The sequence below is a fragment of the Ornithodoros turicata genome, chromosome 7 (genome assembly GCF_037126465.1).
Source record: "Ornithodoros turicata isolate Travis chromosome 7, ASM3712646v1, whole genome shotgun sequence".
NCBI lineage: Eukaryota > Metazoa > Arthropoda > Arachnida > Ixodida > Argasidae > Ornithodoros > Ornithodoros turicata.
In genome coordinates this window covers 36,424,330-36,442,163 of record NC_088207.1, presented here as the reverse complement: position 1 = coordinate 36,442,163, position 17,834 = coordinate 36,424,330, and the positions used below count along the sequence as shown (strand labels likewise).

The window sequence follows — 17,834 nt, the reverse complement described above, 5'->3', positions numbered from 1 at the left end:
TCACATGCCTTCACCTCATGAGGCTATTCACAACCCTTATGGCCTCATTTATCTTCACCTCATGAGGGCCCTCATGTCCTCATGACCTCTGTGACTTCTCATGAGGACCCTCGTGGCCTCACGACCCCTCATCCTCCCGAGCGGTCGCCTCGTGAATACCCTCATGGCCTGACGTGTCTTCAAGTCACTAGGAGGCACATGAGCATCAAAAGAACTTTCCGTCATGTTCACATGACACGGCGTTGAACTACGGTGTCGGTGGTTGGTGCTAATGATACTACGCGGCATTAAACTGTTTATAGGTTTCGTGCTGTGCTTGGATAAATTTGGTAACAGCTGTTACTGTCACAGTGAAGTTTAACGTTAGTGTTTGGCATCCGCAAAGAGGAGCCCAAACCCCTCACCTCATCCGTGAGGCCCCTCACGAAAGGCCTCATGGCCTCAACCGTGAGATCCGTCACGAAAGGCCTCACGGCCTCATCCTTGAGGTCCCTCATGAAAGGCCTCACGGCCTCATCAGTGAGGCTCCTCACGGAATACGTTGTGCCCTCACGACGACTGATCTCGTGAGGGCCCTCATGGTGGGTCTCATGAGGGACAATGCCTCACGACTGTCCTCTTGAGGAACGTTCAGGGTTGTCTGGCCTCACTCACCCTCACCTCATCGTCGTGAGGTGAGGGTGAGGCGTCTTCATGAGGGTCCTCATGAGTGAGGACGCCCAGCTATGACTCGTGGCATGACGTCAGCTGGCAAGGACGAAACATATTAGGCCATTTCAGACACCATGCCGTGTTAGTAGCAGACACATTTTCACAGGAAGATGGGGCCTATCTCGTCTCGTTCTTCTAGTGCCCGCTATCGTAGACTATCGCTCTCCGTCCATCTCTCTAACCATCGTAGTAGGTCGTACTTCTGTGTAATGGTTGGGGCAATTCTGTGCAATCATTTCAAGAGGGGGCAAGCCCCTTATCCGCTTCAAGGTCACCTTAGGAAATTGCGCACCCTTTGCTCGCAGGTCGCCATAATTTATACTCAAATATCGTCATAATTATTGTGAACGTTGCACGCTTGATTCTCTCCATATAAGAGATTTTGACTGTTCTCATACTATTGTATAGCGTCTACTGGTTGCGCGCCATGTCGCCGTTTGAGCACGGCCATGGTGTAATATATTCCGTACGAAGCCGGAACAAGACGAATGGCGGCACAGTTCCCCTTGAAGTCTGTCCAGGACGCGTACTAGACACCCCTGACCCCTACTCATTCCTGCTGTCATCTCCCCACCTGCTCACGTCTGTACGCTGCTCATGGCCACAGTTGCTTCGCGGTGCTAACATGGAATAAACACACACACGCAAAGCCGGAACAGGACGCATGGTCCTGCCGTAATGGCGACATATGCGCGTCATCCTGGCAGGCAGACAAAACAACAGCTTGCCTTTACTTCCTTTATTGCACCAACTTGCACACAACTGAATGTTACGATACAGTGCACTGTCACGGGGAAATCACGTTTATCATTTTCGACTGCCGTATGACCCAAGTGTGGACCGGTACGCTTACTGGCTCGAGCATCGGCCAACGGTTCGTCCCTCTCGGCTCTCAACTGCCATTTGCCACATTGTTTATTGCCTTGCGGACCTCGTCGACCTTGTTCCTGGAGAGCTGCGCGTTCGCTCTGTCTACGCTATCTGCGATTTGCTCCTGCTGTGCCAGAGCACTGCCTAGACGAGTTCCCGTACCTATCAATATCTGATCTATCTGTTTGTTAAGTTCGTCATTGATGTCTTCGTCGACTTGATTGATATGGCGCTTCAGGTCCAGCAACTCTCTGGCCGTGTCTATGGCGCTTCTGGACAGCTGGTCGTTCTGATTATTGACCGCGTTTCTCGTGTCTTGTTGTGCTTTCAAATTCTGTTGCCTCTGTTCCATGAGTTGCATCCCTGTACCCGCAAGTTCACTTAGTAGCTGTCCCTTTTTGTCCTTTAATGTGTCCTTCAATTGGTCAGCTCCTTCCGCGAATTGGTTGTTCTGTTCCGTGATCTGCTCTGCCGTTTCCTTCGCGCCTTTCGAAAGTGCATTTCTGACGCCATTCACAGCATCCAGCGATTGCTCGCCCTGGCTGTCCATCTGCTGTTGGACGTCGTTCGCTCGAGCTTCTACTTGCATGCCCTGTTGGTTTAATGCCAGATTCACGCCCACAGCTTGGTTCGGTGCATCCTGCGGTGTAAGACCTGCGCCCTGAATCTGTGGAATGTCGTCTTGTAACTGCTGTGCGATGTCTTCCCCCTTTTCTCGAAGCCTTCCTGCTTTTCTCTTCAGAGCTTTCATACTGTCCTCAATTCCGTTTAGGTTTGCAGGGACGACATCATTTGCTGAGCTCTTACGTCTCCTGCCAACTTTTACTTCTCTTTGACTAACCGTTGCCTCTGCGTTGGCTGCGTCCTCTGCAGACGCTTGAACACCTGAGCGGAGCCTAGCGCATGTAAATCCCTGTAGGAAGAACGCAGGACCTGCAGAAGACGTGTAATAGCGATGACGTTAAAGACAACTGTAGCCATATACATTCAAAGAACAGTATGACAATGCTGCAAAGTCTGCTAGTACTGTATCTACATCCGCGTGCCTGTCTGTACCTCGCGCCACGATTGTGCACACGCGTTGGCACGTACTGTACTTGTTCCGCCTAAGAACGACACGAAATAGACAGAATAGTCAACCCAAATAGAGTTATTGCGCCGGAGGAATAATATTTTGGCGCCACCAGGTGCCGACTATTGATCATCTATAGTATTGACGTCAACGGACTATTTGTCGCGACGTGGAGTGCTGCGGCTAGCTTGTGCAGCCAATAAGAACAAGACCAGCGGCACGTTGGTGGTAGCCAAGGTCGTGCTGAAGACTGGGATGTGGCGGGTTCGAATCCTACAACCGGATGTGCCGTCAGAAGTTTTCAGTGGATTTTCCGAAGACTTCCCAGACGAATGTCGACCCAGTTCCCAATGAAGTCGGCCCGCGAAGCATACTAACCCCCTGTCCCCCAGTCCTTCCTGCTGTCCTCACTCCATCTGTCCACATCTGTACGCGCTCATAGCCACAGTGGATTCGTGGAGCTAACACGGAATAAAAAAGGAACAAGTGGAGGGCGGTGCTTACCTCGGGGGCTACTTTTTTTTTATTTTTTTTATTTTTGCAAATGAACAACAAAAGGAGTCGCCTGAAGTGCACTTCGTTGGGAACACCTCGGTTAGGGTGTTTCACGTCAAAGCTTCTAACAGCTTTCCAGTTGACACCTTGGAGCTTAAAGCTTCATTTCCAAAGTTAGCTATAATCAGCCTCGTCAAATTATTAGGACAGTGGAAAACGATAATGACTGCTACGACATGCGGCTATTAACAACATTCAGTCGGTTTCATTCGCAGAGAGAGCGCTCTATCCTCTTTTAAATCTTGGTGCAGGTCAGTTAGTACACTCTGTGCGAGAAAATCGCACATCGAATGAGATATCGTATATATAGTTGTAGGTGAATAGGCCCGGTTGTGCTCTTTTTATGGTTGTCGGTTGGTCGAATGGCGCTTTATTGCCGAGTGATCATACGCCTTCCCATATGGTGCCATGCTGCTCCAGGGAGACTGCGTCCAGGGTCGACTTCATACTGAGCTGTGGGGACATTTGTGTTACAGCGTCTGAAGTAAAACCGTGGGAAATTACGCCGAGGCAGACACAGCCGGTGCTGGAAACGGAAGCGCGGTCACCTCTCGGGGGTGCAAGGCGATCATCTTAGACAGTGGTCTGCAGCAGCATTTACTAGTGGACGGGTCCAAGAACAGGAACCCTGCAGGACCGTGTTTATGTACGCATATTCTATCGGTATGAACGAGGAAACACACTTCAGTCATGGGATGCAAACGAAACATATTCTTCGCCAATTTTTCAACGTACCAGTAAAACCGCGCGTGCAAGTCCTTATGGCCGAAGCAAGAAACTGAGATTCAGGTAATGCAGTACGGCAGCGATAAGGCCTTACTGGAGAAACGGAGATACGCAGGAAACGCCGTTCCCAAAACTCCGTAACTTCGAAAGTGCGTATATAATGTCGCGCGCAGAAAGTACCGGGATCGATAATCTCGACAATTGACACAATCTCTTCAAGGCGCTCTTATCGTCTCGCTTTGAGAACTGAACTTCGCTGTGCACTCTTCAGTGATTAGCTCCAAATTATACCATATGGATAGGGAAGGCTTCGTCGACGGAAGTGGAGGATAGAACTTTTACAAATATCAGGAGGATATATCAGAAATCGCGGACGCCAAAGGCGATATCAGTGGTCCTGTTTCCCAGGAGACTGACGATGTATAGACCACTTGCACCCCTACGTCATCGATTACGTGTCCCCGCCGCGCAAAGCATGCTGGTGGGCATTATCAGCTTTATCGGCCTATCAGCCGACGCGTTTTTCCCGCTTCTTGCCAACCAGAGCAAAATATAACCTCGAACCGGTCTTCTCGGGACGCCACATGTTTGTAAACAGAAAGTGGTCTATTGCAAACATCGGAGTTCAAAACGCGAAGCAGAAAGTACGGGAGGTGATTGAAAACTTGACCCAAAATCGTAAGTAACACATGTTGTCACTGTAGCCGAATCCACCAAGCAACTACATGATCGTAATTGACCTTAGCCGTCTGGCAGCTTTCGCCAGAATACGGCCTTTGCATACGGCCATAGGTTTAATGCCTATAGGGCCATTACTGTCTCACATAATACTCACAGGCGATGGCCAGAATTAAGGAAGCCCACTGCATCTTGTTTCGGGAATTTGCCACTCTCGTCGCTGGTGAACCATATGACTGGCATATCCCTCACGCGTTTAATGGCGCCATGTGGTGCTATATATATAGGTATCCCTTTTAAAAGGTTGACGACCGAGCGCACTTCTGCCCCACTTTTAGTGGGACCTTTCCATGGCACACATGTGACATGACATGCCCACGCATGTTGCAAGAATACAGGGTGATGCAGTCACGTGAATTGTCGGCATACGTTGACCAACGACGACGTGCTCAAAACGAGGCGCAGCTGTATCTGATTGACGTGTTATGAATGAAGCGTCCCACACAGGGACGAACAGGGGCGATACTGTACGACGAGAGCTCATAGTGTGTGAAAACACTTGGGCTTGCAGTGCCGCAGCTGAAGTTTAATCCGCAAAACGTGAAATAGGGCACAAAGTGAAAGTGGGATTACCACCTGTTTGTGACTGCGTGATATGGGGTACTGTGTCCTATTCGTCGCTTTTGTAACATTTTATCAACGCAAATGTAAATTAATATTATTACACCAATAGCAGCTGTGGGGCTTTTTCTGTGCCCTTGTTCAGGCTCAGAATGACCGCCAGATAGTAATGTTAATACCGTAAAGTGTAAAACCCCTACTGTACTCGCGCGCCACTAGTTGTCACGAATATCACGAATTGAAAATTTCGCGAATTATAAGGGCGCGAAAGCGCGAAAATTTCGAGCAAGAGTTGACACGTCGAAAACAATGATGCAGTCGCAAACTTTATTTTCACATTTGGTTGCGAGTAAACATTTGAGCTGCTTGCCCTACTAACAACCTGCTATGCTGCTCTAATTAAATGCACAGGGTGTTCGAGATAACGTGCACCTGGATCTAAAAGAACACAGTGCGTCATAAGCGAATGAAAGCCTGCAGAATATTGTGAGGAGTCGCGTGTTCTAATGGCCTGTATTTTTTCACGGTGGGTGATTAATTAATTGGACGCAATTAATTAGCGAGCTTTTTAATTATTCGTTTTAGGGCCGAGATGTGAATTGGAACGTTGTAGAGCGTCTCGAGAAACACGCATCGCAATTGTTCCCTACAGCGTACGCCCCGCGTGGAGTTTTTTCCCTGGTAAGAAAGAACGCGCGCAAAATCCGAAAGTGTACCACGTGACACGTGACGACTGCACCCACGCGCGCGCCTCGGTTTCAGAGCTTCCAAGCGAGAAGCGACCTTCAGGCTGAAGGTCGCTTCTCGGTTGCCTTTTCTCACTCCTTCACAGTGACACATACGAAGTCAGGACCCTATTGAAAAATCACATGCGGCCGGGTTCATATAGGTCCCATTTGAAATCATGAGTCCCATATAACTTATAAGGGTCCCATTTAGCGTCATATAGGTTTCATATGAAATCACATAAGACCCCTTCCAGTTTATAAGGGTCATATATGCGTACAAGACTTATATGGATGTCGGACCTATATGGGTTCATATGAGTCCCACCTAAAGTGACATGGGACCCATACTAACATATATGAGTCCTTTCACATAAATTACGATATATGAGACGATTTCAAACCCAGGCTTTCTGTGGCTACCAGTGGCTGCCCATGCGGCTCGTGGCGGCCTGTCTCCATAAATACGGCCGCCGAAGCACTGGCGTGATTGGCGGTCATTTAATTGTTACGTCACGTCGTTTAAGGCTTTCTTTCTAGGTGGCGTTGCCTACACCCGCCATTTTTGTAACCACCCTCAAGCGGTTGCTTGTGGCAAAACCACTATCTTGTCCTGGTCACATGTCATAATGTCATAGGCAACAGTATTTTGATGTCATGTGACTTTGTTTATATTATGTTTCGGCGTTTTCCGACATTTCCCTGCCAGCACAAAACGTATACAGATGAGCGCTTTTCGCTGGTGCAAATTTATGCGGTACTTCTTACTCAGCATTGTAACTCATATATCCGAAATCTGTGTGCAACGTGCCGGCTGAGTGAGCCATTTGCATCGCTGTCGTTATCGCATCATTGGGAGAGCGGTACGAGGCTACATGGTTACATTCGGAGAACTACTTTTTTTACTGCAAGAGTTCTTTTAGCAAGGTCGACAGCCATTACAAAACGACGCACAGAAACCCCAATCGCGCGTTTGCAGAACGGTTTGGCACCGATCTTGAGCGCCGCCATGTTTTTGGTCACGTGTATGTTGACGTTGACAATGTCATGTGACGAGGGCCTGTCCAGAATACATTGTGTCTTCTGTCACGCAACCGTCTGTGGACAGATATGTGGCAGGGCACCACAGTGCGAGAAATGGTGAAAAACGTGCGAGCGTTTTCAACGAAGTTCTCCGCGAAGAATTTGCTTTGCCATATGTTCAACTGAATCTAGTAGCAGAGTCCATTGTCAAACGTGTAGTACGTGCTCTCTTGGTGGGCGTCACGTTGACATCGTTCAGCACATGATTCAGAAGCATAAACAACAACTTATTTTTAAGGTAAGGAATGCATAAGAATGCTGAGAAAGAAGCATAAGAATGCAGAGAAAGTCCCAAAAAGTGAATCCCAACATCTTTTGGGTGCATCGAGTCGCCGTCCCCGAACAGGCTGACCGCACTTCCCCCAGCATCAGCTCCCCCCCCCCCCCCCCCCCACACACACAAAAAAACAAGTTTTTTCTCGTTTCTATGGCCCAGTGTTCTCTCTATTCCTCAATCTCGATCTATGTCCCGTTTTCTACATTCAGAAAGAGGGTCGCCCTTCTAGGCCTTATAATTAACGCGGTGTAGCGGTTGCCATATAAACGTTTGCACATTCGGAGCACTCCCTGTTGACACCTGTTGAACGCTCTATTCAGCGCTCTACTCAAGCACGTGACGACGCAGTATCGGGTCATGCTGGGCCTCTGGCCATATAGCGGATTCAGTTCTTGCGGTCTGTTACACGCCAAAGTTCTCTTTCGTCCGTTCGATAAAATATTTCCTGCTGCGACGCCTGCAGGTTAGTTTTCTCCACGCTAAACGGCTGAAGTGCTCCTTATAATCAGATTCGTCTGCTTTGAACGTATAGCTCCCGCCAACCTTAATAATAACACTGGGGAAAAAAATCGGGTCTCATTTCTGAGTGCGATAACAGCCACCCTTGGGGCACTGGGCGAATGTTAATTGAAGAAATCCTTGCGTTAAACTAACAGAATAATTTCATTCAATGAATATTTCTTCATGACCCCAAGGGTTGCTGTAATCGCGCTCGGGAACGAGACCATATTTTTTTCCAGTGTTATTATTAAGGTTGACGGGAGCCGAACAGTGCGAGGAATTGGAGGAAACCGCTGATAAGCCACGACATTCTTGTCGATGTAGCCATACTTATTTTAATGCGCCGATTTAATGCTGTTTAAATGCTCGTGAGCCTCTCATGTACACAGTGTATACTCCTGTGGATACTTGGAGTATCTGACAAACAATCAAAACAAATACACGTAACGTTAAGGGGCACGTGCTCGTCAGAAAACATCAGAAGTTCGGTAATTCTGCTGCTAATTATCATTATCATGCCAAAATCACCAGCGCCAAATACACACAGCCTCGCAGCCATATGCGCGACGTTCGATCTGCTGGCGTAATAGCTAATAAGCGTGCTGCGTAACAACGAGCAGCAATGCGTGCCGAGCAAAGCATGGATGGGGCGACGTGTCAAAATGGACTTTGAAGGAGCAGCGAGGTGACATTTAACATGGCTCGAAACCCTGTCTCATTCGTCAAGCTGTCCACCACGAACCACAATAGAAAATATTTTCGCTCTGCGGTGTATTTTCTCCTCGGTGCGGGAAAGCGGGCTCGTTCACTCGTTCAGAGGGGGGAGAGGGGTGCGCCGGTAGCGACACCAAAGCAAACCACTTCGCGAGCACATTTAAGCGATAGCGAAACTACCGCGGTGCATGTGTCGCAACTATGGCACTCGCCCACCCATCTGAACGAGTGAGCTCTGCTTCTCCCGCCCGATGCTACGGTGTCGCGCCGAGGAGAAAATTCACTGCTCGCGCGTTTCGTAAACTTTTGTCCAGCACTGTACTGACGCCGCACAATCAAGTTTAGAAAAACACCAGGAGAGAACAGCCGCGGACGGCCGTCACGATCCCCTCTCGTGACGTCGGCAAGTCCCGTGCCTTTGTCCTTTCTTTCTTCTCAGCTGACGCTCTTCGTTTTCCCGCTCGATCTGCGCCGGTCTCCGTCAAGAGCCACATGATCGGAGCTGCCAGGGGGATAGCTGACGCCACAACATACCCTCCTCCTTCCCTTGTTCCTTTACGCATGTTATGCAGGGTGGAAGATTTTTGAAAGGTGTGCGGAAAAGAGACCTCGCTCGCGGGCTGCACTGCACCTGCACTCGTCTTTCTTTCGTTCATTTTATTAATGTGTTAGCATTAAAGTCCTCGCTACGAAAGAATCGCGGCGGCGTCTGTCTGTAGCCAGGGCGCGGTGCGCATTGCGCTTTGAGTGGAGAGGGAAGGAGAGGGCGTGTGGAGGGCGCGACGCGGCGCCAGTGGCCCAAAACTCGCGAGTTCCTTTGCGGGATAAAGTGAGGCGCTTCATGCGTTTCACGCCATCGGACGTCAGAAAACGTCACAAGTTTAACGTCGCGACGACGTCCGGTGGCTTACTGATTGGGTCCCATGAGGATGAATTTGTTTTCTGAGCGATGATTGGCCGTTTTCAAATTTGTTCGCGAGCGCTCAAACAGGCGACAGCACGTCGGCTGTGCCGGCTACAAACCGTCGTCTGTCTTAGATGGCTCACGTTGTGTGTAGCGGTTGGGTTGTTCTATGAATTCCGATTTTTCCTGTTTAAGAACGCTGGTCGGACCATGTCTGTCTTCGAAAAGTCACAGCCGCCAGGGAAGATGCCTACGCAACATTTTTGCTCTGCTTCTTGGTGTAGCAACGATTCGAGAGTCCGAACGCCTAGTTCTTCGGGTACCCGGTCAACGACAGTAGATATTTGTTATTGCTTGTTGCCTTACAACACCGCATTCGCCATTTACTTCGTGTTTTGTAGATACGTAGCTCAACAGTCAGTGTAAATCCCGGACTACACTGTGACCGACCGCGTTGCTTTGCAGTTACGAGGGTAGATTATATTTCTTTTCATAAAACAATATCATTTTCATGTTATGATTAAATAACCGCTCACGTCGTACTGTCTAAACGCATGACACTACGGTAAGTCTGAAGATTCTGATGATTTTGCTCAAGTTTTATCCGACGTTAACTTAGTAACTGTTCTATACGTAGCTCCAAAGCAAAGTTTTGGGTATTCGGCCTGGATATATCATTGTGAGGTAGCGCAATAAAATATATATATATATATATTTTTTTTGTAATTAGGTCACTCATCACGCCCCATAGGGACAATGCAGTCAATACCAACTTTCGTCTTTGTGTTTACATTGTAACTTTCACATGCATAGCTGTATATCTGATTCTAATCTTAATCTTGCAGTTACTAAACTTCAGCCCCCCATAGCAGTAATTGCTCGAGTCGACCCGACGTCGTCAGGCGTCTTCAAGCAAATTCCGGAGCAATATTAATGTCATGTAGTTTTCGTTACTGCAAACATGCTGTGTACGTGTCGCTTGCGTAAACGTATACCGCACAATAAAATACTTAATGTGACAAAAAGAGCCAAGGCTTCGTCGCTTTTCCGTAACTCCCACTACATTCGAACAAACGCGAACCAAAGAACAACGAAAGAGAGAAACAACAAAGACGGGAAGCAGAGCAGAAAGGAGGAAAGTAGTGCCAGAGAAACGTGCTCCATGTCATTCTACGTCATTGTCGACATAATCAAAAAAGGAAAAAGTGGTTAGTCCTCCGTCGCTGGTCCAGCACCGGAAGTCACGTAAGTTCTGCTCTACAATACGCTTCTATGGCAGCTTCGCGATCCTCGCGCCGATCTGCAGTGCAGCTGTGGTGGTCGACAGGTTCAGACGTGTCTGGCGTGGGCGTGTCACGGGCTATGAAAGCTGTGCGGTTGAGCGGCGGCGAAAGAATGCTAAGGCTGCGAGACGGCGCCCCCAAGCTGAATCGGAGGAAGCCAGAAAGGCTCGTTTGGCTGCGGATGCCGCCTTGCGTTTGCGTTCTGTAGGGTCATGTGCATGGGCGCCGTCACTGGGGGGGCAAGGGGGGCTGTTGCCCCCCTGGCTTCCAGAAACGTAGGGTTTCTGAGTCGAGAACATCTACTTGCGGGCGCAGTTGACGCACCACCACCCCAAACATTCCGTCCTGTGCCACCCCCCCCCCCGATCCCCATGGAAAAAATCCTGGCGGCGCTCCTGGTCGTGTAAAGGGTTGTGTACCGTTTGTGAAGGGCTGTTGGATGGTTGTGTGGCTTGTGAAGGGGATGCTGATGTTGACGAAAAAAAATAGGGCGAGATTGAATTCATCACACGACAAATTCGGCTACTCCCATAAACAGACCCTCCCCCCAAAGGGGGAAAAAATAGAAATAGGTTGTGAAGGGGGGTTCCCAAAGGGTTTTCAAGTTTAATGCTAACGCATTTCCGTCGGATCCACCAACGGATCGACCATGATTTTTTGTTGCGGAGCACCCCGCAGCTCCTTCCTGCCCCCCCCCCCCCCAAAAAAAAACAAGTATGGGGTCCACCTCAGTGCCCCTTTAATCCACGTCCAAACAGAAACATGGCGGCGGCCATGGCACTTTGCAAAGGATGAACACACTAATCTTCCATTCTTTTGTCATTCGATTCATGATCACCATACCGAGCACGTCATACCGGAAGCCCATTCTTCAACTTGTCGATATTCCTTAGGAAGCGTTAAAATACGAGGGGTGTTCAAGTCAAACCGGGACTTTTCATTTTTCGCAAAAGTAAAATGAAGTTACAGGCGAGAAATTAGTTTTATTTTTCAACGTAATCTCCAGCTGCACTAATCCACTTGTCCCAGCGTTTCACGAGGGCTTGGATGCCAGCAGCGTAGAAATCCTTACCGGCGCGTAGCAGCCATGATCGGACCGCATTCTTGACCTCGTCGTCGCAGCTGAAGTGGAGGCCCCCAAGGAACTCCTTCAGTGGCTCGGAGAGAATGAAATCGCTGGGGGCGAGGTCTGGACTGTAATGGGGATGTGGCAGCAACTCCCAGCCAAGTTCCTGTAAGGTGCGTGTCGTGAGATGCGCGGTATGCAGGTGTGCATTGTCCTGTAGGAGGAGGACTCCTTTGGTGATGAGGCCCGGCCGTATTTGCTTCAGCGCCTTATGCATATCCCTGAGAACCTGGTAGTAATATGCACTATTGATGGTGGTACCACTGGGCAGAAAATCAACATGAATCAGAATGCTGCATAACGGTGATCCTCATTACGAAATCTGCTTGTGTAGATTTTACTGCGTTAGCATTAGCACCCCCATGTTGGAAAATCGTGACCGTCTGTCTGTCGGATGGATGTGTGAATTCCCGGGTTGGGACATAGGGTGTTCGATATGAGAAGAAAAGTATAGATATAGTAGATTTGGATAGTAGGAACGGTAGTAGGTAGTGTGTAGACAGTAGTCATGTAGTGGTGATAGTGATAATGAGTGAGTAATGATAATTGGTGATTAATGATGAGTAGTGGTGACAGTGATTAGTGATAGTGGCTAGTTGTGATTAATAATAGTGATTAGTGGTAAAAAATACATTTGAAAATACGTCTAACGCTAACGCATTTCCGCCGCATCAATAGACGATTTTAAAAAGATCGCGCGCCACCTAGCGCGCGGCGCTAAGCAACATGGGAACTTTGAGGGGCACTGCTCCGTCTTCTGCTTTTGTTATGGTTTATACCGGCTGACCCTGCTGCTGCGCACACCGAGAATGTTGTTGTTCTACCTCCGCCTCTGGCCGTCTCGTAATGCTCGGAGGCGCTCTAAGTTCCCATGATCCCTTGCGTGCCACAGGTAGCGCTTGCTTTTATAAAAAGGTCTATTACATTAATCGTCCCTCAAATTTTTTCTATCCTTCCTTCTTCGCAAGATTCTCAACGAAATCCATATCTCGATAAGAAAAGTTGACTGTACAGGACCATACCTTGTAGCTACCAATAGACAACTTTACTTTTATGTAAGATTTCACATAATATATACTATATTATCGCCCAAAGTGCGCACGCGATAAGGTTCTTACACGCAAAAGTGCAAGTTTGGACGTGAATCTACGTGGTAAAAATATGACATAGTGAAGACGCTATTCTGGAGCGCAGGTCCTCTACGCTATCTGTCAGACATTGGTAATTCAAGCCACGTCGCACATCCTTTGTTTCTCATATGTTCCAATATGCGGCGGACACCGGTCATGTCGTCAAGTCTAGTCATCCACATCTCAATACGACAAGAAGAAAGTTTAAAGAGTCGTGGTGCCCATAGCTTTAAAGGTCGGACGACCTTCAACGAAAGCCTTCATCCTTATTCGAGGGGCTGCAAGAACTATTCGCATTGCGAAGCTCCCGCCACATCACCTCCATATCGTACGCGTTCAGCTGATGACTCGTAATCAAGTTCCTAACCTCACACTGAGTTGTCACACCGCGGATGTACGTTCCGAAATCGAGCAGGCTCTCCAACTTCACTGTTGTCCCCGTAGTATGCGCCCAGAAAAGGTCTTCCATGCTATTAAAGGATCCCGTTAGGGAGGAGTTGAACAACATGGGCACTACGTCCATACTAAGGGCGTACCCGCACGGTACACAGATCGACTGTCGCGCACGGGCAAGCCTGTGTCCGTTCCAGTGCGTGTCACTGTTGTCAACACGCGCGTACACCACTGCGGACTTGTACCGGACGTTCTCGAAGGACTGTTTCAGGCGTTTCACGTTGAGGTACGTATCGTCGGAAATTTTCACCAGGAAGTCGGCTGAGCCGCACGCTTCCGCTGCCCACTTTAGGCCTAAGATATTCAGCATCGTCATGGTCCCGTACGTCCCGATGAAGGTTCCTTGGAGGATATCACGATTTACCGCAGCTTCGGTGTCCAGCCCCAGCTGCCATTCGTATTCTTTGGAAGAAGGCGGTGGCTTGCCGGTGACAAAGACGACAACAAATCCGCTATTTCGTGCTTCTCGGCCCCACGTCCCGCGTATGGCATTTCTGAGTGGGAAATGATGAGGAGCTGAACCCACGAGGATGACAAAAGTAGCTGTGTCCTTGCGGGTTAAAACGCACGTACCGTTTGGAGGACTGTGGTTAAACTTGTAGGTTGCCCTCGTCCCAATGTAGCTACGGCCTCTGTAAGGAGCGACCGAGTCGAAGAGAATGGTTCTAGACCTCGATGATGTGTGCCTTCGTAGCGTGAGTATGGAGACTAGTCCAAAGACGAAAATGGAAGCGGTGAAGAGCCAGCGACTGCGCACGCGGTAGCGACATCTGGGACGAACCATCACTTCCGAACTGTACATGTCCGGCGCAATGCGACTCGGAGGAGCACCAAAATAAAATCATACTAATAAAGAAGGCGTTCGCAACATACCAATCAACGCGTCACACTAGATTAACGGCCATTATGAACAGCACGAGTGAATCCAGTACTTCTTTTACCTTTTCTATTATAGTCCCTCAACGTTGCAGTATACACTATACTCGAATCCTACTGGTACTGGTTAAAACTGCGAAAACGAGAACAGTTAAAACGAATAACGAAGTTCTACTGCTAAAACAGGGAAGCAGTTCCACGTGCTGAGAAAGTGAAAATAGTTTTTCGTGACATTTTTTAAAGCACCTTACAGAACCGAGGAAGAAAATTGGAGCAAAAGGGCAGTCTGCTGGTGTGTATGTGCGTGTGTGTGTGTGTGTGTGTGTGTGTGGGGGGGGGGTTAATGTTGGGCGGACGAGCGGTCTGCTGGTGCGACGTTAATTTTTAGTTCGAACGCCAGCAGGAGACTAGGAAATTAAGACGGAGATAGTAAAATAGCGTTTAATTAAATATTATAGTATTGTACTGTTATAATATTATAGCGTATACTACATTTGTTGTTACGTACCGGTTTTTATACCGGAGTCCGATAACGAAAAGGAAATCGAGGTGACAGAAATCGGTATAGCAGGTACTGAAAGGTTATTGGACACCGTAAACAGAGAGGCGGTGATCACTTAAAATACAATGCCTATATAGACGGCGAATGAATATGTACAATAGATTGTTTTCTTTCGCGTTAAGTGAAACCTGTGTGAACAGGTGTCGGGAAGCTACGCTTCGTGAAACGGGTGCGGAAGTTCGGACGAACGCGACACGTCTAAGACACAACTTGATCGCCGTTAAATATTGGAGACATGTCCATGAGGCTTCGTCCAAACGACAGTATCATGCGCGTTCACAACGCGACCAACAACTTGCGGACTTCCATCCTATGTGCACAGCAAAGCTGTAAACCCGGCGACTTCCTGTACCTTTCGCGGTCACAAAAATTCACCCTGCGGTAATTAACGTTGGTATACACGCACACCGGGTCTTATGGCGTACATAGGCTGCATACGTCGGACTCTGGCGGTCTTTTCACGAACACGATGGCATTGACGTCTTCCACTACTTCTTCAGCCATCTTGATCTCGGGCCCGTAAGCTAGACAGAGTGCACAAGCAGTTGCACAACTCGTCAAGAAAAGATTTTCTGCTAGCTTGGACTCCGAAAACCAACTCGCCCACTGGGCTCCAGCTCTTGCGAAGGAATATATTAAACACACACCGCCCGCACGAACGTAGACTGAGAACTGCCCGCAGGTTAAGGGAACCATGACTAGCCGTGCTGTGTTCAGAAACATGAGTATAATGTCTAAAGCAACGTCGCAAGTTACACTCTTCATGTCTCCGCACGAAACACACAGAGGCCACAGCATAAGAGATGATGCAGTTAGACACATGGCAAGAATGTTCCTCTTCGGTATGCGCTTCAGTATGAAGGGCGCAACGCAAAAGCCCGCGTGATGAAAACAAACTCGGAAAAGCCGTGTGTGTAGGCGCGACGAAGATGATACTACGCGCTTCAGAGTCTGTATTGAATACGTCGTAAGCATCCAAAGCAGGCAAAATGCCGCTATTTGTTTCCATGGTGGCCACGTGTAAGTTGTCGATTCCTCGGACTCTGCCGAACGCAACCGAATAAAGAGCTCAGAGAACCTCTCGCTGTTGAATGCCGTCCTGTTTATGTAGCACGCTTCAGACACTGCTTCCGCAGCGCAGTCTCCGTCCTTAGTTGCGAACAGCCACACTGGACTTTCGGGAACGAACACAATATTGCTGAGGGATAACACGCACAAAAAGAATATGATAGAGTGAATAACGTAGATGCTCAAAACGACTGGTTGTAGAAAAGCATGCAAAATTGCTGCAGAGAACATGCCCACATGAGCTGCACTAATTAAGCAGTCTCGCTTCGACGCCTCAGAGAGCTCGTACAATAACATGTAGTTGAACACCACGAGGACATTTAGAGAAGATGCTAACACTGCTATACCAAAGAGGTACATCCCGAGGCTGTCCGTAAAGAACAACCAGAAACCGCAAGTATTCGCCAGCAGTGTGGACGCTAGTAAGACGGGCTTTCGACCGTATTTATCCGCGAAGTATCCCGCTGGTAGTATGAGGAAGAGGCCGATTGTCATCATCAGATGAAGCTCAGCGGTCCAATGCTGTTGCCTCCCACAAATCAAGGTCCACTTGGTGACAACGGTTTCGACGTCAGGTTCGAATTTCCATTTCCTGCATCTGACAGACACGTTAGTGGTGGGGTCCAGTACATAGCACTGGTCAGGGGTATCGTTTCGTGCCTTGATGGGCTCAGTGCACGTGTAAGGGATGTGGCGTGTGAGGAGGTACCGGGAAAATGGTCCGAAAGAAGCGAGCATGCTCGATATTGCTGCACAAGCCACCAGCCTGTATTGGTAGGGCCCAGTTCCGTACAGAGCGATGACGGGCGATGCTACTGTAGTCATGATCTTCTGCAGAAGTACGCCAAGCCAGTATTCAGGAGTTTTATACACTAATAGAACTCACTGCAGATATGTGGTCGTCAATGCTGGTGCCATTTACATTATGCTGTAGTTCGTACTCGCCTGAGAGCAGGCTACCGTGGAACCGACGAAACTTGGTTGACCATCCCGGCATCTTCTTCTTCTACTTCTTCCTCACGCTTTCAAGCCTTCATTTGCTATGAGAGATTGGCCATGGCTAGACGAAACTATTCTTGGTAATTACAACCGATGAGGATGTTGAATATTTTTACTTATTTATCTAGATATCTCAAATGCCCACATTGGGGCGTCACATGAGGGGAACAACCAGACAGAAAAGATAATGGGCATGCAAGACGTCATGACCATAGCAACTGGCGCGGAAACAAAGACAACAGAATCTGATATGGGAACAAGCGACTGGGAAAGGTCATTCCACAACAACAACAACATTATTTCGAGATGATGGATGGGGAGTTTCATCGCCAGGGCTGGTGGTGATGGGGGAATGAAATAATGAGCCCCTTTACAATATGGATCGAAGTCCTATGGTATCCAGAAAGGTGAAGAGAGCTTTGAGGGCAGAGCGTTGGTGGGCTGGATGTGTCCAGGGACCAAGCAATTTCGTGAGAGGGAGGGGGCGAGAGTCCAGCTCGTTAAGGGATCCGGAGAGTACGGTTCGGGAAGATTGATAGTGTTGGCAATGGAGAAGAATGTGCTCTAGATCTTCTACAGCACCGCAGTGACTGCATTGCGGAGAGTCAACTTGCCTCAAGCGGCAACGCCACTGCGCTGTAATAGCCACATCGAGGCGCATTCGATAAACTAATGCGGCATCTTGACGAGAGGTATGTCAAGGCATGTGGAAAGCGAGCGCTGGATCAACTCTGCTCAGCATGGCTGGGGACAGAATGTCAGCGGTCCTTTGACGGGAAGCCAGAAGAGTCACGAGGCGTCGAAGGACGAAACGACGATCTCCTCTCAGCAGCGCAATACGCGTCCGTCTCCGAGACGAGAGAGCTGCTTCTGCTGCGCTGTCGGCCTGTTTGTTCCCTT

At 48.7% G+C, this 17,834-nt stretch overlaps 2 protein-coding genes across 2 annotated transcripts; both read right to left on the bottom strand.

The window, feature by feature from the left end:
- Positions 1-1,454: 1,454 nt before the first annotated feature.
- On the bottom strand, positions 1,455-4,062 carry LOC135399832 (uncharacterized). The gene is made up of 2 exons (XM_064631570.1): positions 3,944-4,062; positions 1,455-2,514 (listed from the first exon to the last, which is right to left on the bottom strand). Exon 2 carries the CDS (start codon positions 2,330-2,332, stop codon positions 1,604-1,606), a length of 729 nt encoding a protein of 242 aa, XP_064487640.1. The 5' UTR covers positions 2,333-2,514; positions 3,944-4,062; the 3' UTR covers positions 1,455-1,603.
- Positions 4,063-13,223: 9,161 nt separating this feature from the next.
- LOC135400588 (beta-1,3-galactosyltransferase 4-like) lies at positions 13,224-14,231 on the bottom strand. The gene has a single exon (XM_064632424.1). The coding sequence runs from the start codon at positions 14,229-14,231 to the stop codon at positions 13,224-13,226; it is 1,008 nt and encodes a 335-aa protein (XP_064488494.1).
- Between the last annotated feature and the right edge of the window lie 3,603 nt (positions 14,232-17,834).

Excerpts from the sequence above, each read along its gene's own strand:
- LOC135399832 (XM_064631570.1), bottom strand. The coding sequence starts at position 2,332 with ATGAAAGCTCTGAAGAGAAAAGCAGGAAGGCTTCGAGAAAAGGGGGAA.
- LOC135400588 (XM_064632424.1), bottom strand. The coding sequence starts at position 14,231 with ATGTACAGTTCGGAAGTGATGGTTCGTCCCAGATGTCGCTACCGCGTG.